This window comes from Antrostomus carolinensis, unplaced genomic scaffold, assembly GCF_000700745.2.
Source record: "Antrostomus carolinensis isolate BGI_N321 unplaced genomic scaffold, ASM70074v2 scaffold5170, whole genome shotgun sequence".
NCBI classification, from domain to species: domain Eukaryota; kingdom Metazoa; phylum Chordata; class Aves; order Caprimulgiformes; family Caprimulgidae; genus Antrostomus; species Antrostomus carolinensis.
In genome coordinates, this window is record NW_010290444.1 from 1 (window position 1) to 23,968 (window position 23,968).

Below are 23,968 nucleotides of genomic sequence, written 5' to 3' on the forward strand. Positions count from 1 at the left end.
GACAAGCACATTTATCTTCATTGGCAACAGATGTTCTAATGCTTTCCCTTTACCTAAAAACAAGAAGACGAAGCGAAGAAACCTCAGCAGTTTCAAGAGCTGCTAGAAGAGAACTGAAATTTACTGTAAAGAGAAATCTTTGTTTAATGACTGGAATACTCAGAAAAATCAAAAAGCTTCACTAACCTTCTACACTCATAGCTTCCCTCAGAAGCTGCAACTTCTTCTGTCTCTCTCTTATCCTGTCAAAGGCACTTGAGATTGCTGCAGAAGTTGATGTCTCAGGCACATGGCGTGTTTGGTCCAGTTTTTGTGGTCCGAAGACATCCAGCGCTATGCTCCCGTCAGAGTATCTTGCTTCCTTGTTTCTGGGAGTAGTAGAAGTCCGTACTGTAAATGTTTCACACTGATGGTTGTGCCCGTGAGAACCTCCAGCATGGTCTCTCTCAGCTGTACTGTCAGTTGTGCAGAGCAAGTCTGTGGAGGAAGCCCATACTTTCCGCTTGGGAGCGACATCTGTATGAAGGTGACCTTTTTTTTCAGACTCACTGGTTTTACATCGACCAGGATAGAAAATATCTTCCTGTCCCGAGTTGTAACCTGCAGAAATGCCCTGGAAAAACTCTTCCTCATCTTGTGTTCCTCTAATGGACAGAAATCCCATAGACTTGCTAAGTCCTTTGTTAAGCACAGTCTGTTGAGAGAAGTGAGCTTTGTGTCCATCAGGAGCATCAACCACCAATGTTTTTCCTGGAATAGAAGACATTTAATATATGAAATTTTGTTCTTAATACACAAGAACATAACACAAGTTACTTACTGTTAAAGTGTTTACTGAGCACACATTTTGTCCTTGATTTTGTCATGCAAAACACTGAGAGGGCTACCTAAAGGGTTGCCTCAGTCAACAAAGACAGAACTCCAACTACTTCACATCTGACACACATTTTATTTCTTTTTTTTCTGAAGTGCTCAAGAAAAAATTATGCCCTACTATAATTTAGCATTAACATTTAAAAAAAATCCCAAATAACCTATGACATACATGCTGAAAGTTGTTTTCTCTTTAGTTTTATTTTTAAAATAGTCTGGACTACCACCAAAAGTACTGTTTCATGATCAGTCTGAAATCAGCCATTCCTTTCACCTCTCACACCCAAAGACACCACCTACAATTTTTAATGACAAGTCCAGGTTTGTTCTACAGATTTCCAGACGCCCTGCAGTAGTATCAGTAGTAAGAGAAGTATGACTGTGCAGTTAGGAATTTAAAAAATCCTGGATCTTCCTTCAATGACTATTTTTGGTGATGACAAATCTCTCCAGAGAATGAACACTCTAAAACAAAACCAACAAAGCCTCTAAGATCCAAGTGATTCTACAAGCCTGCAATATTTCGTGTTTTGTTAATAAATGAATCAGCCAATACTAATGTACATTCTCTTTTCTCCCCCTCCCTCACCATGAGAATAAAAGAAACCATCAGAGGTGGCATAATAACAATGAAATGCGTCCTCTCTGAAGAATATCATATCATGGTCACTGAGAAGTTTCGATGATCATGTATGTTTCAGGCATAAAATTTTCTCAAAGTATTAGCTTGATTTTACAAAACTAATTACAAACATTGCTAAATACAATTAAATTTCCTAATATTAACAGATGACCTTTCAGGTTCTTAAGCCTTCCTGAAATCAGAGTAAAAGAATTATAACTATTATAAGAGTAGCATCTCAGACAAAAACTAGCATCAAAGACTACCTAATACTTTCTGTTAGCAAACTAAGATTTTATTAATGCTTCTGCATTATGCAAGTTGTGAAAATCCAGAGTTTATTGCAGATACCACACAGTTAGTAATCTACTCACAACTCCAACTGATGAATTACATTGCAAAAATGATTACGAAGATGAAGTCTAACCTTTCCAATCTGAAGCACGCATGCACACTGCATTATTATGACAACCTCATCATGATATCCCTAATGAGAAAATCCAATTAAAAATATTCCCTCTTGGGTTGCCCAAGCAATGCCTGCTCACCTAGGTGGAGCCAATACGGCATGTGGTGCTTTCCTTAGAGCTAGCTCCCTCGCTCCTGTAATATTACCATGAACATCTTTTAAGAAGCACCAGTCTTGAAAGACACCCTCACAAAATAAAGCAGTTGGGTTTATTGTTTGGGGGGTTTTTTTTGTTGGGTTTTTCCTGTTTTTTTTTTTTTTTTTTTTTTAAAAGCAAGACTAAAGCCAAATGTGACCAAGAAACCTCTTGTTCTTACCAACACACAAATATATGATGGTAAAATGTTAGGGTTTGGATTGTCTAAAAAGTGTCTTGTAAGAAACTACACAGTTCCCACACATTCCAGCCAAGAGAATAAAACAAAAACCTTTGCCAATGAGAGTAAACTAATCTGAAAGGATCTGACACATCATTTCGTATTTTACAAATATGGCTTTAATCCTAAACTCAAGTAAACTTATTTATCTTTGTGTCCAGGTAAATCTTATGTTATTAACTTATTCTCAGACCATACATTCCTCATAAGGCTACTGAATTATATATAATATTCATGGACACAAAAAAGCCTTTTAAAAATAGCTGTTCACTGTGAAGTTCCCACTGTCTATCTAAAGCAGAGAGTGATATCCATTCTGCAAACACATACTTCACGTTCACATACACACACATCAAGGACAGACATTCCTAAACAGGATTTTAACTTGGCCATTTGTGAGAGAGATAAAAACCACAATGTTTCAGTATTTAAGATGGTCACCAAAAAAGCAAATCAACAGGAGCTCCAAGTATCCTCCCCAATAAGGAGAGTTCAGAGAGAATTTTAGGCAGAAAAAAGCAAAACATCCTCCTCTACACGCTGTTTTCACATATTTTTTTTAACTTAAAAAAAAAACAAACAAAGAAATACCCTGCCTCTTCAACACCAGAAGTATTTACATGCACAAGACCTTACTGAACACAACAGTGGCAATCAAAGCAGAAAAAACATGAGAGAGACAGCTGCAACTCCAGAATACTCTGAGGCTCTAAATTCAGGATTACTTGGTACATCATCGGTCATGACTCAGAAGAACATTCCTGGTTCAAAAGATCATTTAGGTTTCTGCATGTTGAAGCGTTATCTGGTTTCAGGATCTTACCCAGTGAGAAGAGCCAACACATACTTTATGTACCAGTGGGTATCTTCACCATAATACACCCAGAGACAGAAACATTCTCTGTTGTATGCAGGTGAGAACTGCAGTGAAAGAGCCCAGCTGCCAGGGGAAAAGACTGTTAGTGGGGAAGCAGCATCTCCTCCCCAAATCTGTAGCTTCCACAGACTTGGAGCATTCAGACTAGATGTAACAGAAGCCACTTCCAGTTCAGGAGACACAAGCTCCTTGCCCTGGCACACAAAAGATGCTTTCTGTTCCCCAAGTCATCCACTCACCTGGGACTTCCTCATGAGGAAAAGTGAATGCCATGAACGTTCTCTCATCAGCAGTGACCGGGAAAGGACTCATGGCTACAGCTCTACCACTTGCTCAGCTAATTACGCGATGAGACAGGTGATGAGTTGTCCCATTAGGAAGCTGTGCAAGAGGCATTCCAGTACCACACTGCTCTTCCACTCTGCTGAGTGAAGATGTCTACAGGTCTAACTTATATCATGAAAACTCAATGCGGTACCAAAAGGAATCTGCAGCCAGCCTTAGTGTTCAGTCTTGAGACTGCAAAGTTCTCTTGGACATTTTTCATCTTTGTACTCTCCCCATTCCCACTTCTGCTTTCCACCAGACCTCGGCACTTCCTCCCACCTTTGTGAAACCCACCTCTCTCTACATACCATCATTTCAACAAGCTCTCCCCAACCTGGCTCACAGTGTCAACATGAGCTGTTTAAGAATCATCCTCAGAGAAAGATAAAGAGTAGACCAGGGAGCAAAAGGTACACAGCCTGCTGAAGCTGGGCATCCTGAGAAGGCAAACCAAAACCAAGCAGCAATACAGAACTTTCAGAGCCATCCTTTTATCAGCCAAGAATGCATGCTGCTCTAGGCACCAGAGAGCAGAGGACAACAATCAAGGACAAGACTCCTCAGTACAGAAGCAACTCAATTGCAGATACCAGTAAAAAAATTGGATCAGGCAACCAGCAATCACTCCAGGCCAGTTCTTCTATTTCCAAGAGCTTCAATCTGTCCTCATCCCACCTTACCTTTTTAAAGTACTGTTACAGACTTGGTAAGTCTCAAAATCAATTGTTATTTTCACTTTTTTTCCTGGACTTCCTCAAAACACGACCTCAGCGTTACTTAGATCAAGGGTCTTAAATGACTGCAGTAAGTCTGTCTCGGCACAAGGCTTGTAAGTCTAGCTTTCAGCTCATGGTACACATCCAGAATTGAGGAGACTGGAATCATATGACCTTCTTCAATACATGTATTTTCAGTTGAATGGCATACACAAGTCCAAATTCATTAAGCAAATACATAGTTTATCCCTCAACTTTTTTTCCCCTCAGCTTTTATGATGAAATGTGTGGGAAAATGAAGGGAAGAACTACCAGTAAAAAATTACATATGAAGAATAAAGATCTAAGCAATGATCAAAAGGAATCTGACTGCATAATGGAACATCTACGTTTTTAAACTATAATGGATGGCAAGACTCTTGTTATGACCTTCCTTTAAAAAAATATAATAATAATAATAATGAAAAAAGGGCTTGTGTTTGTAATGGAAACTCTGGAGACCTATCCAAAGTATCTTGACTCCACTAAAGACACTGAGTATCTCACCTGAGACCACAAAGAGCTACTCCATGCTTCAGTTACCCAAGAACACAACAGGACAGAGAAGTGCTTCCTTAATTGTCAGTGATGATGATAGGAAGAGCCATTAGCAATTAAGATGCTACAGCGTGTAAGTAACTTCAAAGGGTGTGCTTTCCCCTTCCCCAGTTACTTCTCTGATGAACTGAGCTCTTCTTCATGCTCAGCTGAACAGTATCTGGGTTTCTGATTTCACCTATCGCCCCTGGGTGTTTATCCTCCACTTGATGTTACATTAGTGCAATTATTTATAATTACTGTAAATAATTCAAATGCAATTATAGTAATTGCCTGAGTCCAAAGTATAATATATAGTGAGGGAATATATACAATAAAAATAGCAATTAATCACCAAGAGTTCACAACAAAATTCCTTCGTGGTGCTAAAATAAAAATCTAGTTTTCCACATACCTTCAACTGGCAGATGTTACATTTGTGACATGACCATGGATCTGCTTCCTCCTTCCTTTGTGTCTTCAGCTATAAATGCTACTACACCATCTTTGACACCAGCGCTATTCGCAAACCATCTTTTACTCATACTGACAGAAATTTGTTTGATTTTCGTCTGAGTAAGAGAATTATCTGGTCCTAACTAAATTCAGTCTGTCTGCAATTACTTGTGTACCAGCTTGATCATACAGGTAATTAATCAAATATTATGTAAGTGCACACACAGTCAATACCACCATATAGTGCCCCTCTGCTCCGCTCTCCTGAAACCCCTTTGGAGCACTGTGTCCAGTTCTGGGGCCTCCCAACATCAGAAGGACGTGGAACCGACTGGAGTTGAGTCCAGAGGAGGCCACGAGGATGATCCAAGGGCTGGAGCACCTCTGCTGTGAGGACAGGCTGAGAGAGTTGGGGCTGTTCAGCCTGGAGAAGAGAAGGTTCTGGGGAGAACTTCTAGTGGCCTTCCAGTACCTGAAGAGGCTACAGGAAGGCTGGGGAGGGACTTTTGACAAGGGCAGGGAGTGACAGGACAAGGGGTGATGGCTTTAAACTGGACGAGAGTAGATTTAGATGAGATCTGAGGAAGAAATTCTTTCCTGTGAGGGTGGTGAGACACTGGAACAGGTTGCCCAGAGAAGCTGTGGCTGCTCCTCCCTGGAAGTGTTCAAGGCCAGGCTGGATGAGGCTTTGAGCAACCTGGTCTAGTGGAAGGTGTCCCTGCTGATGGCAGGGGGGTTGGAACTCGATGAGCTTTAAGGTCCCTTCCAACCCAAACCATTCTGTGATTCTAAGTCTCTTTAAAGTCTTTCTGATGGCCTCCTCTTTTGTATGCATAAAACAGAGTATCTTTTTCAGCTCCATTTTAGCAAAGCTTATGGATATACACACACACATGCATACATGGGGAGAGGTGAGGAAGGGAGAGCAGCTGGGGGAACAGAGGGAGATGGCCTGTTTGTGCACGAAAGCACACACCATCACTGCCAGACTGAAAGGCTGGAAAAAAGGAAATTATTATACAGGAGTTTAAAAAACATCTCCCACACCATCTTTGTGCAGAAAACAGAATGACAGGAAAAGCCTTGTCCCAAGACAATGTGGTTAGTTTCTCAAATATGAGTGGGTAGCTTGATGGAGGAGTTGGGTTTACAATCCCTTTGGGGCAGGCTGAGAGAGCCAAACAGAAGACAACAGAGCCAGATGTGGCCTGTTGGTTGACTGCTAGGAATGGCACCTCCTCCTTTCTTTTACTTTTTTATATTTTGAGAAAATCCAAGTTTCAGACGGAAGTACTCCTAAAACAATGCACTCTTTGTGAAGGAAGAAATGAGCTAGACACAAGGACAGTTGAAAGCAGTGTAAGTAACAGCCAGGCTATAAATCCTGTAGAACAATTTGTATTCTGCTTTGGACTGACACGGCTCTTCTATCAAAAAAACAAATAGCTCCAAAAACCAGGCATCTTTTTCAGAACAGTGGCAGTGAACCTTGGCAGACAGCATTTTGAAAATGCAACATTTTACCTCTTCCCTTCCTCAGCAACTGTGCACAAAAGACAACTGCACCGCTGGTTTATGGACCAATTATTTCTGGTTCACTTCTCAACCGAGTAGGCAAAAGGGTCAGTCAGCTATTCCCTTCCTGGATTCCTGCACACCTCAGGAGCAGGTCATTGACACAGCTGCTTCTCTGCACAGAGACAGCATCCAACATCTCTGGTTTGGTTTCCTCACTGATCTTTGTGTCCCTTCGTGTTTTGTCTTAGTTCTGAGTTTGCTGGCAGCACCACCGTGACAGTGCTTCCAATACTGTCAGGCTGGAAGCTCTGGAAATCAGTACTAACTATCCTTAAATTTAAAAGACCCAACCACCAGTTCTGCTAGATGGAAACAGAAACACTGATTGAAAGAAAACAGACATGGTTTCTGGAGCATCATTTTTTTGTTGTTTTGTTGAAAAAAAAAAAACCCCAACCCACAAGAAATCTTCATCTGGCTTCCATTTGTTTTTGCTGAACTCAGGAAGTTATTCTCAACCTACTCAGTTCTTTTTTTTTTTTCTTAGTACTGAGGAGACAGGGTGGGGAAAAAGAAAGATTTTATTTCCAGATGAAAGACTTTCAAGTCAATGGAATTAAGTTTGTGCTGTATTCTTGAGTAGTTAAATTTGTGTGCTTGTATTTAGCAAGGAAATGAGTAAGCTGTTTCAGTTCACACATAGAGGTCATCACTATAAACCAGTTCTTTATAGACTAAAAGCTGCATTTCCACCCACATCAGGAACTAAAATATAATTCCCAACCAACTTCCCTGGATCAAAAAGCAAAAGGGTACATTTTCCTTTGTCTGAGAGTTTTTGCTGGGCAGCTACATGAATAATTTATACTCTGGAGAATGGTAACTAAACACTAGAACTTATGTTAAAATTAAAAGCAGCTTCACTTAGCCTTAGAATCCTTTATTCAGTTTACAATACCTATCATTTTTTCTGCACCTGACAGAACATTTAGTCTAATTACACAGAAAGTTTAATCAACATCAGTATTTCCAATTATTTCCTGTTACATACAGTTAAGGTGAACCTTAATGATCCTGTAAATTCACTTCAAGCCTTTATTCATGTGGCATATATTCTTTTGGCAGAGAGGAAGGTTGGAATTTTGCAGGATACAACTGTAGCACTGTAACATACAAGGTTAACTTGTGACAGCCTACCACCTTGCACAAGTCAAGTCGAGTTAAAATCAGAGATCGTGGTAGGAAAGCAAAACCAAGGCACTTGTTAGCTAAAACTCTTTAAAACATGAAATATCTCTGCAAAGGTCTGTCCTTGGTATTCACAGATCATCAACATAAGTTGGAACTTAATTAATAAACTTAAATAAACACACCAGGCACAGGATTTTGGTTACCAGAGGGCTGGGAAGCAGGCTGCCAGGCATGTAAAAGCCATGGAGATTTCAACTGGGCTTTAAATAAACTACACATCTTTTTGAAGGATGAGTATCATAGTTCGTGGAGAAGAGTAACAAGGTGAATTGGTTCTTGCTTTATGTTTGGAAGAGTCTAACAGTTGATCTTTTGTGACAGCAAAAGAATTTTATCAAATAACTTCCACAAATAATTCCTGAAGTAAAGACTCTTAGGGTCTAAAGTGTTTTGAGTACAAAACTTAAATAACACTTCTTGGTTTAGACGACTCACGCCAGGGTTTACAACTTCTATTTCTGCTGGCTAAGTCAGTTCCTAAATACTGTGTTCCGAGTATGACTTGACTAAAAGCAAGCACTCTGTAATATTAATTTAGAACAAATTACTTCTGCAGTCAGCCCTGCCATAAAGCTCATTCACCGAGATGGCCACAGAAAGTGAGTCATTAAAGAAACAAAAAGTCAAATTAATTGGGGAGAATATTAACATGAAGCTAATTATCTTCATGACATAAAATGGAAAGCAATAGCTGAAAATATCCAACTTTGGTACAAAAGAAAAGCAAAAAATACAATTGAAACATATGAAGAGGAAAAATATTTCAAAATATTTGTCCTAAGCCAACAATAAAGCCCTGGCAATTATAATTTTGGATGACTATGGTATGGAAAACTGATCTTAACATTAATGACTTTAAAAGATTTAAAGTAAAAATCTTAGCATCTTTCAAAGACTATAAATGTCTAAACTATTACTTGGCTACTCTCCAATCAGGAGCACATCTTGCTTGCTGAACTACCTCTATATTCATGAACAGAGCACCATTATCAGCTACCTCAAGGTACATACTCATAGTAACATTCTGATACTCTTAAACTCATAATAAATGCCTTAGCTCTATGCTGCTTTTTTCTCCCTTTTTTTTTTCCCCAGCTATTCTATTCATTGAAAATTCTCTTTAGTATTTTCACAATGACTCATCACAACTTCACCTCAGTGAGGTATTAGACAAGTCTTCTGTCCTTTCCAGGAAAGACTTCTGCTCACCATATTTACTTCCTTAATTAAATATGCTGGTAAAATGACTGGTACAATTAGACACATCCTTACACACTGCCACCACTGCCCAAAACTGTCTCAGTGCTAAACTGGACCCAAAATGTCTTCTCAGGGGAAGTTAAACTCAAACATTTAGATAAAATATAACTGACATAACTTCTACCTTATTAGAAAGTTCATTCAGAATCATAATCCTGCCCAGTACCTTCCTATCTTTCTAAGTGTTTGCTGTTTTGCAATTAGAATAAGAGGGGTATATTTTAACTACACACAGCAGCAGAGTAGCACAGTGTTAACAGAGGAAAAAAGGAATCTGTGCTTTTCTGAGTTGGTTTTTCATTTCTTTTTTTGTTTGTTTGTTTGTTTTTTTTCTTTCACCATTACTTGTTTTCTTAAACCTTCATCTGGCCTTCTACTTGTGGCTCCTCGATCTATGAGATTATCATCAGTATAATTAGTACTACATTCCACAGCTCACTTTTCCAGAAATCTGAAAAGCTGTGCCCCAGGGCAGCTGATCTGTGCTGTTATTGACATAATTTGCACCAGCAAACCAGCATACCATTACAGAAACAAAATAACCAAGCATTATATTGCCCTAAATCAAATGTGAGCTGTCTCTCATTAATATCAGCCACCCATTTCACTGGATCCTCACTACCTTTCAGATAGATAACTCAGTATACATGCCAAGAGGAACTGAAGACAGCTAAAGCCATTTGGTTTGGTTATGTGGGGGGTTTTGTTTTGTATTTTACTGATACTCTACGTTCCCTGAGGTCTCAGTGAAGTGGAGATAAGGAAAGTATCTTAAGATTGAAATACAGAGAAGTAAGATGGTACCATTAAGATATACTTACGCACCATCTTACTTCTGGGATGGAAGTGGGAGTGATAACAGAAGTAGAATTGGGAAAGGTTTTGGGGAAGCTAAGATGGTTGTAAACCCTCTAGGATACGGGAGACAAGTAAGAAGAGTTCTACAGGTAATGAATGTGATCCAGAGAAACTGAAACAGGTTGAGTGGAAGCTGGACAGGCAGAACATGAAAAAATAAAGCAATGACTGACTTAAATTTATATTATTTTTCTGAAAATTAAGACTCAAAAACCAGAAACCATTAAAAAGATTTACTACTTCAATGGAAGAAAGAAGTATAACATCAAAATATAAAACCCACACAGTAACTGAATGATAGTTTAGCTGGTTGACAGTTCATCTTGACAAAAATAGGAAAAACTAAGTATTCACGAGCATCTCATTAAAAACTCATACCTCCAGGACAAGGCTTGGAGTGATGCAGACAAAATAATGCTTGCACTGGAATACTGATGCCAACACGTTCATTCCTTGTGGTGCCACACATTATCTGTGACACTCTACACGTGCACCTGCTTTAAGTCAACTTCAGAGAAGCAGGGGTTAGAGGATGAGGACTATTTAGCTAACTTCATAGTCTGGGGGTTATCAAGTTCCCTCATTTCACAAATATCATTTGAGTAAAGATTATGTTTAATTAGATCTCTTCAGACAATGTGATGTTCCCTAAAAAAATAAATCTTCCAAAAAGTGATTTTGACTGAGGAAGCTTAAAATCCTGTGTTGAATTTACTGGTCAATAGCAGCTGAGCCATGTGGACTCTCCAGCCTCAGAGAACCCTTAACTCTGGTTTTCTTCCCCAACCCAGTGATTTCACAAGTGCACACACTGCAGGGAACCTGCTCTGCTTGGCACCCTGGAAATCCCAAGCAGAGCCAGAAGGCAAATGAGCACACAGCAGCGAGACAAACATTCAGCTCCACAGCCCTTCAGTGACTCAGACAACGCATCTTAACTGAACTTTTTGGTAATTAAAATAAAAACCAACACCTGTCAACCATCTCAGAAGCAAAGTCACACATACTAAGCAATTTTTTAAAAAGCAAGGATAAGAAGAAAGAATATTTTAGCCATGACTTTTTTTTTGAGAGAGATCTTCCAGTCTATATCCTTTAAGTTCAAGACATAGTCTCCAGAGAAAGTTTCAGACATTACAGGGATGGTATTCACCCTCATACTGAGCCAGAAAGCTGTGGAGATACTGGCTTGAGCTACTATATCAAACTCCAAGATTTAGTAGAACTTAAAACAAAAGCTTTTTTGTTAAGATATATTTAAGACTTTGAGGACAAACATTACTTCTGGAGGGGAAAAAAAAAAAAAATCTGCTAAAAAGCTTAAACAAAGTTGTGGGTTGGAAAACAAATGAACAAAAAAATTGCCTCAAACAACACAAACATCTGAAAAAAGAAGTTAAAGATTTCCCAAGAAAATTAAAAGCAAACCAGCAAAAGACTGTTCAGTTGTATTAAGGAAAACAAAACTAGGGGGAAAAAAAACCCCAAGAAAAGAATAATCAGGGTTGCTAATGCAGTAAGAACAGAGTTTAAACACAACTTTGTTATGTCTCTCAAACTTGAAAAATATTCTGACCATTATCAAAACACACAGTTTTAATGGAATGAAAGCAGAACAGATGATGGAAAGAAGGTATGGAGATTAGAAAATGACAAAGTTTGAAGTAGTAGCTGAATGGTAGTGTGCTCAAATAAAGGGGTTTTTTTTTGTTTTTTTTTTTGTTTTTTTTTAAAGTGAGGGATCTAGAGACTGAGAAGAATAGGATTAAAGAATAAACTAACCATTTAACAATCAGAACAATAAGGTTCTGGTACAACCCTCATAATATTGGTGGTAATCTGGGAAATAACTCCTTTTGAGAAAGAGATTAAGAGGTTCAGAAAAGTGAGGCATTACATGGTTTACAAATCCAGTCAATTAGTTTGATCCATTCCCAAACCCTGTATTCCTACAGATCTTCCTATTGCTACAGAAATATTCTGGAAAAGAAGAAGAAAAAAGAGCCAGTAAGAAAACAAAACCCCTGAGAAAGAAGTCAGAACAGTGCATTTCTGCCAGAAAATGAAGAGACAGCTTGTACCAGAAACTGTTCCTAAACACATAGCTCTGTACTGGAAGGGCTGGCAACCACTGACATAAGGTTTTTATATCAAAAAGTAGTCTAATCTAGGACACATCTCTAAAGAATCAATAAAGGAAAACCACCAATGCCTAGCCAGACCCATGTTTAACTTTTGCAGTTTCTATTGCCAGTGACAAATCCATGGATTATTTCTGTTCCTGCAATTCACTGCACCCTTGCTTGACACAAAATTAAAAAAAACCAGAAGAGCAACTCAAGCACATCAGCAACATAACTTTGTTCCAAGTTTACCAGTGGTAAATAGGCAAAGAGATAATATGAGGCAGATAAAGCCCCTGTGTGGCTAACACTTTGGGTGTTGAGTATTTGTGGGTGGTGTTGCCTTCTGGCACCAAGATCTCCATTTACAGATGAACATTTTTAAGGCAGGAATGTCTCACCTGATTATCACGTCTCACTGCCGGTATCACAATGACTTAGAATGGTCCAAGCTGATGCCTTATAAAATACTCCTACCCAACTCCACAATTCTTCCAGAAAAATACAAGACCAATTTTTTGGAAGAATACATCCTGTTGTCTGAGAAGCCTAACACAGAGCTGATGCTGCCACCAACCTTCAACAAAGGTATCCAATGAAGTCATGGCCAGCATCAGGTATCAACCTACAACACTTTATCCCTTTTCTTCCACAGCTGCAACGGCAACAGTCTGCCTCTGAAATAGACTGTCTCCTCTGTGTTCCCTGGATTCCTCTTTCCTTACTTCCCTGAGCTACTGGTACAACCCGACGTGGCCTCTACGTCCACCTCACACTGTCAAAGCAGAGCAGAACTGTGATGGAACAGATAATACCTCTCTTCAGGAAAAAAAGAGATGGCAGAAAAAAAAACTTTGTGTGAGAAAAATAGAGAAAATAGTCCAGGGCTGCCTGGGAAGCAAGGAAAGAGGCTGTGTCAACTATGAAGAGAAAGTGGAGTCCACAAGAAAAAGGGAACTAAGAAAAGTTGCTTCCTGTTCGTCTAGCTGACCTACCTTCAGCTGAAGACTCCCTTTCTCCAGAAACAAAACTTTTGGCCAAGAACCTTTAAAATCCCTTCCTACCACCAGGACTGAACTGGAAAAAGACATGTACTTTCTTGAAACAATTATTTTCATGTCACCATGACCAACACTTACCTAGACACTGAACCTGAGTCTGTGAATGTCAGCAAGCCCTGCACTTTGGCCACAAAATCTACCCAAACTTTGTCTTCCACAGGGCTGTATTTATTGCCATAACCCTTACTGCAATTAAGCACTTACCTGTGGGAAGTCCTTTTCCCCTCAACCTCTCACGAATAGCCTGGCTCCTGTCTGGCTGCAGTTTTCTATCTCCATTGCAAGAAAGCTGATCCACCTGCAGAACAGACAGTAAAGCAAAGTCAAATATCAAAAGAGCTTACATTAGTATGAAACAAGCGTAAATGCACATCATAAGTCAGTGCCAAACAGTTATGTTCACGTTCAGAGTGGCAGTTTAAACTTTTTTTCATAAAAAAACCAGGTTAATCAGTGAGAACATCCCCTAGAATTGGTCGTATTTGAATAACCTGTGCATTATTTTTACTACACATTTGGTCTACTTTCTTCCACAAAGCATCAGTTAAGTTCACAAGCACGCAACTTAAAATACATCCCAACCCTACAGCAATCTGAAGAGACAGCAACACTCAAAAAACCCCATGTTCCGTGGTTGCAACATGACTGGAACTTGTGATTGGCCTGATGAGTTTTCTGAGTAACAGGAAGAACTGTCTTGTACCTGATAGTTTCAGGCTGATACCTCACACAACTTATTACACACGTAACCATATGCATCTGTGAGACGTCTCTTCTTTAGCCCCTCAGGTACATTCCTTTTGTGTGTCAGGCTTAATTACTTCCAGCAAATTTAACTACTTTTTTTTTTTTTTAAATCACTACTTCCCTCAAAAAATGATTTCACATGTCTAATCACTCAAAGAAGAGCTTATTTGCTACAACAAGATGGGAATTGGCATAATTTGGATGGTGGCTTAGCCACGAGGTGGGAAAGAGAATTCAGGCAGCTCTCTATCCATCACAGTCACAATGCAACTCCACTAACTTTAAACAGATTGAATACATCTTGTGTCACATTGCCCTTTACAAAGCCTAATAACACAGACAGTGGAAACATTCAGAGAGGACCTCTCAGCTGTGCTTCATAGGCCACCAAATGACCAGTTAAAGAGATAAAACCTCTCTAGCCTTTGGTAAGGCCCATCGAGATTGGAGGCATACTGATCTTGGAATAGCAAGTTGTACTATGGTTCTGAAAAAAACCCAATTTCATACACTTTTCTTATTAGCTTAAAAATTCCAGCTCACACAGAGAGCACTCAGCATTAAAACCAGCAGGGATGGTTAGCTAAGGTGCACAAAAACTCAGCAGCACACAGAGAGCACTCAGCATTAAAACCAGCAGGGATGGTTAGCCAAGGTGCACAAAAACACAGCAGCAGAGCTGTGTCATTGTTATCTCAACGCTCTGTTCCATTCTGCTATTTTGTTCTCATCTTCTTGCAAAGCCAATGCAGTGGCACGTTATGAATTAGGTTAACAAGTTTACTGGCAGAGGAAATCTAGCTAACTTCAGCACTGGATAACCACCAGTAGACCTGTTCCTTCATTATCAACACGGTAGAGGAGACAGGAACATGCTTGCTGGATTCAGCTCTCCCCTGGATTTCAGCACATGCATTTGGGAGCACTAGTGCCAGTCTGGATGAGCCTGTCACACTCACCTCAGACTCCCTCTGAGGACCTGCTGACAAGAACAAGATGAGGAAAAGCAGAAAATTTGCTAAGTAGAAAGGGCCATTAAGAACTTGGAGACTAATGACTTACCCTCCACAGTGGCTGTTTCTATAGCTCATGGCCTGATTTAAGGTTTGGATCTTTATTTTAATAGTTTCACTGATGAAGGCCTTGTAAGCTTTTATTTCACTGAATCACAGACCAGCTCCACTTGGCAACTGCGTAAGACTTCAGACATTACAGCGACGAGGACGGGACTGACAGACATAACCTCACAGACTAGACAATGCTTTGTGGAACTTGGGCTCAGTACTATTTCTGGAGGCCTGTCATAATCAGCTGCTGCCAAATATTAAACAAATGCAGGGGCCTCTCACCTTGTGCAAGCGTTTCCAAAGCAGATTTATGAACAAACTATCTAACAATTAGATAATAAGACATTTTTCCATTAAAAAAAAAGAAGCATTATCAAGTCAAACATTTTTCTTGCAGTTACAGTGCTGTCCCTCCAGACACCAATTTTTACATTGGCATAACCTCCATGAGATTAAAAAAAAAAGGGAGTTTCAATGATATAAGACTGGATAAAATTCAGGATCATCATGGGCTATAATTCCATCAAGAATAAACCTCTTGGCATTTGTTTTAATTATAAACAGAACACAAGGAAAGCAAGTATTGGCCAGAGAACAATCTAATATTGACAATTTATTCCTTTCTACTCAAAGCCATGGAACTATTTAACGATTCTGAAGTCATGTTGTAATGGTTTAGGTGAAGGGAGAGGTTGCCTGTCAGGAATAGTAACTTTGCAAGATGAGTTCATATAATTTCTTTCACTTCTGAAAACAGTTTAACTCATTTGTCATCATTACAGAATAACATCCTACACAACTATCATACCCAAGAGCTGAGCAGAAGTGCAAGAGAACTGGCAAACTGCCTAAAGAGTCCCTCTCTTCCTGTTAATAAGCAACTCTCCAAAAGTCAAGCGTAACTCTAAAAAAGCAAATTCACAGTAATAATTTTTTAAGCATTTCAAGGAGTTACAAGTTCAAGGTTTGTCCCAGAGTTCAGAATCTTTTTTGTTCCGTTTTCCCCTACTTTTCTTTCAATGAAGACAAAGAGTTCACAAAACTATCTTCCGCAGAAACAGCAGTTGTGAACATATTCCAGGAGGAACTGTCAAGCACACAAACTGTTACAAGGGGAGAGAAGCAATTCCCTCCTTTCAACATAGTAAAACAAGAGGAACAACGACTACAGAGTGACTCTGAATTAGCACCTTTGCTCTCTTTCTGCTCATCTCTATTCTTCCTCAAATGCTGACACAGACTTACCCCAGACAGGCTTCCCAGAACCAGTTTGACCAATTGTTTCACGTATGAAAAAGAAGGGGCACAGTTACTGTTCCTTATGTGGGCACTGCAAGCATCCAGAACAGTCCGTACAGACACACGGGCATAAATGACATCTTCACACATGCCAAGGAGTATGCTGTTGAGATGATCTCCAAGTTTGATAGGCTAGTGACAAAGAAAAACAAAGAGGGACGGAAGAAACAGTTTTTAAGAGTGACTTGTGGGACACATGGAAACAAAATACATTCAACACAGTAAAATAACTATTCACCAGACTTATTGCCTACGTTACCTGAGTGCTAATTTGAAGGTCACCATCTAGGTGATGAAAAAATCATCTAGGGGACGGGCATTCAGCATCTGGATTTGTTTCCTACTCTACAACAATCTGGTCCAAACAAGCTGCCTGATCCGATTAAGGTCTGGACACCAACGCTTTCCTTTCTCAAGGGCGTAATGACTAGTGAAAAGGTTCAGAGGAAATTTTCTTTGTTGTTTTTAAGCATTCTGCCAGTCACAAGCATAAAATTCAATCCTCATTACAATCGTTTTGTAACCCTCTGTTTGCTACACTCATTTTCTACAGTTCTTCACCTCACCAATATTTTGCAGCAGCAGTGTTAGCCTTTCCAAAGTCCAGTGACACCATCAAACAAGATCAACAGAAAAGTAAGGAATAAAACAACAAAGCCACTACTTAAGGAAGCAGAGCTTCATAGTTGCAGGACAACACCCATACAGTTAAGAACAACCTAGATTTAAATTCTCCTCTATCTGTTCAGTTAATCCAGCACACTGTACACGGAATATCACTCCTCAGGGTATGCAATAGTCAGCGATAACACTTGTTCTCAGATGCCCCAGGCACTTGGGATTTGAGCTTTCTGATCTGCAACTCTCCCCAAGTGGGTGGTTACCCACAAAGTACCGGCATTGTTGTGCTTTTTGCAGCACAGAACCCTTCAAGCCAATACAATCTCCCCATCTTCCCTGTATTAGTACTCTGAAACTGTACCATTAACAACAACAACAAAAAGTATTCTGGACCACCCTGATTTAATTAACATAAGGCTTTCCCCATCTATCAGAGAGAAGAAAAGAGAGAAGAAAGAAAAGAGAGAAGAAAGAAAAGAGAGAAGAAAGAAAAGAGAAGTGCAATACACAGACTGTCCTTTTGCCTCCACTAACTTCACAGGGCAGAAGCACCACATGAGAACACCCCAAAGCTAAATTCCAGACTTCTCCTTCCTTCTTTCCAGTCATACCTCACTACACTGTCTTTGGAAAAATATTGTTATATCGATACTTTTATTGTTATATCAATATAAAATATTGTTGTATCAATACATCACTCCTTCCCACTGCATTATTGTGAAACTGTCACTGTAATCTAATACCAAAGGAAGAAACAACCAAAAAGGGGACTAAAATTCACACCTATTTTCTGCTCAACACCTCCATGTACTTTAAGTCACTCGCCCACTGCTGCTGAATACTGTTCTTTTCACCTCCTACAAGACAGGAGAGCAACAAAAGGGGACAGCTGCCTAAGGAAATACCGGGGCTTTGGGACAGGCACAGCAGCCACTACAAATAAGTATCCATAAAACAGTCACAGGGTCAAATTTTTCTGACTTTTGCATTCAGGCAGCTACTTCCAAATCAGTACAACTGAGAACCCAACTACCACTCTGTTAAAGAAAATATTAGGAGCTGAACACTTACATTTCAAAATTTCCTTCCTTACCCTTACACGTAAGACCAACTAGTAGGACTAAGCTCAGATATGAAACAGAAACAGCTTATCTCCTTGAGCTGCACAACGCTCTGCCAAATCCCACAACCACAAGTCCATCATTAAATGCTTTTTTGGATGCATTTCATCTTATTTTCACTCCTCTAGATATTGACTTCTAAAAGTTTAATTGGGGGCAGGGAAGGAGCACCCAGAAAGACGATGAATCACCATCATCTTCAGTCAGTTTTGGAAAGACAGTCTAGGAGTTGTGTTGGGTGTGTGAAGGAACCTCATTGAGCAATAACACTCAGCTCTAAGCGCTCTGCAACTATGTCGGCATTGACTGATAAGTCAATAGCAAGAGTCTACTCCCCTTTCCAAACAATTCATACCCTTTCTTGGTCATTGTGTAATGTAATTATCTGTATGTGCCAAGTGGAGACTCACAGAAGTTACAGCAGCATGGAAAACAAGTTTTATTATGAGTAAAGCAACAATGTTATTTAAATATTTGTTTTTATATAAGCCTAAACCAAAACAAATCATTATCTGCTATGTCAGCAGCTTAAACTGTTGTCTTTCAGCCCGTGACACTACAGGATAGACTAGCCCAGATAGATCTTTGTGGAAACTAACAGAAATGTAGTATCAGCACCTTCTTTCTGCTAGACATCACCACCACCCTCCCCACACACTCCACAGGAAAAAGCTGCAAGTACAGGAAAGAAATCTTTGATTATGACACTGCCATGTTAACTTAAACACAGATCCAGTCAAACTATCAAGTCCAAAACTGCAATATTAAACAAACTCAAATCTAAACTTACCTGACTTTGAGGAACTTCATGATCAGCTCCCCAGAAGAGTGCCATGCCAAGGGAGTAAATATGGACCTGTCATAAAACACATTACATGTATCAACTCATTGAACAGGACTGGAAATGCAAAGTGGAACTTTAAAGTAGAGTAACTCTCTCAACATCATTTTGCCTACATATATATTCCTGGTATTTATGCTCAGTTGTCTTTCAAATTGTTCTTCTCCTTTGCCATGAGGGTCGGAGAAGCAAATCCCACTGCTTTGAAGCATACTGCATCTAACCAGTGCCTCCTCCACCTTCTCTGTTCCATTTTAAGCTTCCATCTCACACTGAAGCCAGAAGCACGTGTAATCCATGTGATCAGCCTGGTGTGGGGTACTGACTGCATGGTTGTGTCCCAGGATCCTGAAAACTTCAGTATGAAGGCAAGGAATATCACAGCAAAACTCAAACAGTGGGCTACTACTGTCCAGAGATCCCCAAGATTGGGATCAAAGGGAAAAAAGGAATTATCAATTATTTTATTATCTCAAAAAGGAGTATCAATGTATAAAGCATTCGCCTTAATCCATTATTGATATTTTAAGATACAAATACATTCATCATTACACTTATAATTAACGATTAATATCAACATTAACTACATTAATAGATCTTTAGCATATTAAGCCCATCGGACAAGGAATAAAACCTTTATATACTGCAGAATTAAGAGCAGAAACACGTACTGCCTCTGTACATGACTAAAAACAAAACAGTAAATGCAGAAAAAAAGCTGGTTTTCTGGACAATGTAAGTAATATACATCACTGATGGCTCTTTCTACCAAGTTATTACTAATATTTGTGCTACCTAAAACAAGAAGTTTATTCCATAACTGTGCAGACAATGAGTAGCAATTACAGGGACAGCGATAAATTGACAAGGTGTGTCCAGACTCAGGTACTTCATATACAGATTTTAAAAACTGAGGTGTAAATTGGGTGTACAAATGTAACGGATGGACTCAACAGAACCTATGAAATGATGAAAATAATTTTGTTCTTTCTACACTAAATATGTAGAGTTGTTTAAAAAAATAAATCACGCATTTAGAGACAGCTTAAGGTCATACAAGAGAATTCATGTCTATACTAAGACGTCTCTTAGTCTACTCAAGACAACAAAGTATATTCTCAAAGACACAAAGATGTTTTACTTTTCAGACCAGACTGCTTGAAAAACATTATGCCATCACTGCACTGTGCCAGGAATTAACCCCAAAAACACAAGTATGATGTATTTTTAGATTTCTATTGTAAAACAGAAAAAAAGTTTCCTTTTTACATATTCAGAAGAGCAACAGAGAGCTTTGTGACAGGGTAAGGAAGTAGTTACTAAATATACTTAGAAGCAACACATTATTAAAATTGTTCTCATATATTCAACGTGCTTTATTCATATAAAATTGGAATTCAGTGTACTTGGAGAAGCAGTCCAATCCTGAACTTCTGCCACAGCATATGAGTCAGTGCAGGACAGAAAGGTTTCCTTCCATCAGGAGAAGGTAGCGATGTATCAAGGCACTGCTGACACTCGGTGATGGTTCAGTTCACCTGACTGACAAACACTGAGGAACGGGGTCAGCCAGTGTGCATTCAGACATAGATGTGCAAGGAGGATATTCAGGTGGGAAAAAAAAACCCAGAGAAAATGTTTTCCAATGTTTTTCTTTGTGATAAAGCTGGAGCAGAACCATGGAGACTGTTTTTGCAATGGTGCTCAGAAGGGAAAAATCAGGAGGCAAGTTTTGTTGCCAGTGGCATGTTCTGGCTGTACCCAAGATGCAGACGAACCACAGCTTTATGTTAGACATAAATATGTATGGAGCCAGCTCTGTGTACCTAACAAGGGCTCACCCATCAGCTTCCTCTCCCAGAAAGAGAGCACTGGCCACCAAAGTAAGGTCTCTCTGTTCCATGTGAAGAACAGAATAGGACAGAAGTCATAGACAAGCATCAATGGGTCTCAGTTCATACCACTGCCCCATTCAACCACAAACATTATCTTTTAAATACTGAGAATATTGTTCCGTATCTGGTTTATTACCCATCACTCTTGCAACTGAAATACTACAAAGTCTTCCTTACATACCCAGATCTACCTTACCTACCTACCAAGTATACAGAAAAAAGGGAAATATATGTTCAGGGTAGTAATGCATGGAAAAATTTTGGGAGGGGGGGGACCAAAACAAAAACAAAAAAACCCCACAAACACCACAACAAAACCCCAAAACAACAACAACAACAAAAATCAAATAAAAGTCCCCCAACCCCTCCTGTTCCCCAAAAATGCAAGAACAGCGCTTAAAAAGTCTATTATGAAAATTGTTAATTCTAATCAGAGAAGTGGTCATGGCCCTAAGTCTGCGGGTGTTCAGGAAGCATTTGGACAACGCTCTTCGATACAGGATTTAATTTCTGGGTTGCTCTCTGTGAATTCTGGAGTTCGACTCCATGATCCTCACGGGTCCCTTCTAACTCAGGACATTCCATCATTCCATGATTCTAAGCTTCAACACAATGGAAAATATTTCCAAAACCAAAAAGTGCACCATCCTCAACAAAAACATTACTGTACAACTATACAATCAGACCTATAAACTAAAGCACGCTACCCTACTAATCTATCTGAAAATAGCCTTCAAAATAAAAGCCAAGTCAAACAGTTTGTGATGTGGTACCGTGGTGTCTTTAGCCTGGCTGGCAACCAAAGACCTGCTCGCTCACCCTCCCTCAATGGGATGGGGCAGAGAATCAGAAGGGTAAAAGTGAGAAAACTCATGGGTTGTGATAAAAACAATTTAATAATTGAAATAAAATAATAATGACAGAAACAGTAATAAAGAAATATACAAAAGAGTGACACACAGTGCAATGGCTCACCACCTGCCAACCAATGCCCAGTCCATTCCTGGATAGCGATCCCAGACCAGGATCAATCCCAAAATCAAAACCACAATCACGGAAAAGCAAGTGATCTGAGAGAATCCCAGAGATTTCTGGTCAACCCTCGTCAATACACTGAGCATGACATTATATGATATGGAATATCCCATTGGCAGAGCCAAATACCAGTTTGGGTTTCTAATTACTATGGTGCCCACTAAAGTCCTTTGCACCTGCAGACAAAACACAGGGAAACTAGAAACGACCTTCGTTTTCCAATAACAACTAAAAACATGGGTGTTATCAACATTCTCCTCATAACAAACCCCATGCTGAAGCCAAAACCCAGTTCTACTTCCAGCTGCTGAGAAGAAAATTAGCTCTAGCCTAGAGAAACCAGGACAGGTACTCCATCAACTCCACCAATGGTATTTCAACCTTTATATTAACTTAAGCAGGTTTCCCAAGTACAGCGTTTCAAAGTTGCAAACCACTACTATACTGAAATAAAAAATATATCCACTACATATCAGTTAAACTAATTTTTGGACTTTAAAATAACATCTGCACACATATCATGCAATTCTCTCCTGTTTCATACACCTTACCTTGAAAAAAACAGATAAATAGCCATATTGCTGCTCAACTGGTGTTTGACAGTTGCCCCTACAAATTTCTAACTGCTTATTATATTTTGACAGCCTGAGGTTGTGTCAAATAGTCAGAAGAAAAAAATAATAATAATAATAATAATAAAAAAATCCCACAACAGCCTGTTTAAAAGATCATGGCTGCTTGAGGTTTGTGCAGCATTATGTCAAGTTCCTTACACAGGAAATAATTCCAGCATGAAAACTAGGCAAAAAACAGCTACTGAAAAATTGTGTTGTAAAAACCACAGGATTTTGCTAGTTTCAAATGATCAGTAACTCCTGTTTTTGTAAAATACTACCTAATAAGCTAATACTACGTTTTTTTATATTTAAAATATGCCTCTCTCTCTCCAGATGAGCTAACCTTCGATTTAGAGGCATTTAACATGCATCTCTTAAAAATGAAAGCATATATTCAAAAAATCTTGCTAATTTTTGCATTATGATACTTCTAACACTTCCATAATATATAAATCAACATCAAATTAATTTCCCAAATTAATCTTTCATTAGAATTTTGAATAATTTGCTTACTCTATTCCCAATAAGCTTGCAGTTACCTCAAGTATTCAAACTGACTGGATGTCTTGGAATCAAAAAGAGAATTCATCAACTGTAACTTTTTCTAACATTTATTATTGAATACACTGTTACTTTGTGGTAGCAAGTAAAGTCATAACTCAAGAGACAAATGTGACTGTCTGTCTGTTAGAAGGACATAAGAAACAAGATGTTTTTTTCACTACCACTGAGCGAACAGCCGTGTGATTTACCCACAAGGCTTTAAACTGAGAACAAGAATGATAGCAGCAAGTTTGCTTCAAATGTTTTTGTACCATCCCATGCTAACAGAACAGTTAATTTTACCCACCCCCCCTCCCCAGCATGTGCAAAACACACACAGAAATCAAGTGGAGCTCAAACACAGAACAGGTTAATTCATTCTCAAGTCCAAAGCCTGAAGCTTCAACCTAATGCTAAAGCTGAATACCACAAGCTAAAGGGTTTTATTTAATTTACAAGTGACTGTATGAGTAATTTGCTTATATAAAGCCAAAGCTTCTCTATTTCCACACCCAATCGCTTCCCAATGAAAACAGCAACAGAGTTGCTGCTGCAGCCTAGAGTCTCAATATTTCTCATCATGTTCCAGCAAGCAAGGTTCTACTGATATCATTAAATAAATTCACACAGGCATAATTGGAGAGGATTAATCAGTTCTGCATATGTGCAGAATGCCAGTATTTGGTCATCAGTCATCTCCTATTGCTACACTCTGTGCCAGAGTCGACAGACCATAGTGGTCCCTCTGAGTATTTCCTTCCTAAAGATTAAGAAACATCATAGCAAAGCTTTTAATAGTAACAGTTCTCTATTTATTT

The 23,968-nt window shown here is 39.2% G+C and overlaps 1 protein-coding gene across 1 annotated transcript in view; it reads right to left on the reverse strand.

Annotated features, from left to right (window-relative positions):
- Positions 1 to 186: 186 nt before the first annotated feature.
- LOC104528978 (tyrosine-protein phosphatase non-receptor type 13-like) overlaps positions 187 to 23,968 on the reverse strand; it is a gene marked incomplete at its 3' end in the record, with an annotated part of 34,828 nt that continues 11,046 nt past the window's right edge. The window contains exons 3-6 of the mRNA XM_010173143.1: positions 19,010 to 19,075; positions 16,424 to 16,609; positions 13,569 to 13,662; positions 187 to 750 (exon numbers count right to left, since the gene is read on the reverse strand). Of these exons, the coding sequence (XP_010171445.1) occupies positions 187 to 750; positions 13,569 to 13,662; positions 16,424 to 16,609; positions 19,010 to 19,075 (910 nt within the window). The remainder of the gene's footprint in view (positions 751 to 13,568; positions 13,663 to 16,423; positions 16,610 to 19,009; positions 19,076 to 23,968) is intronic.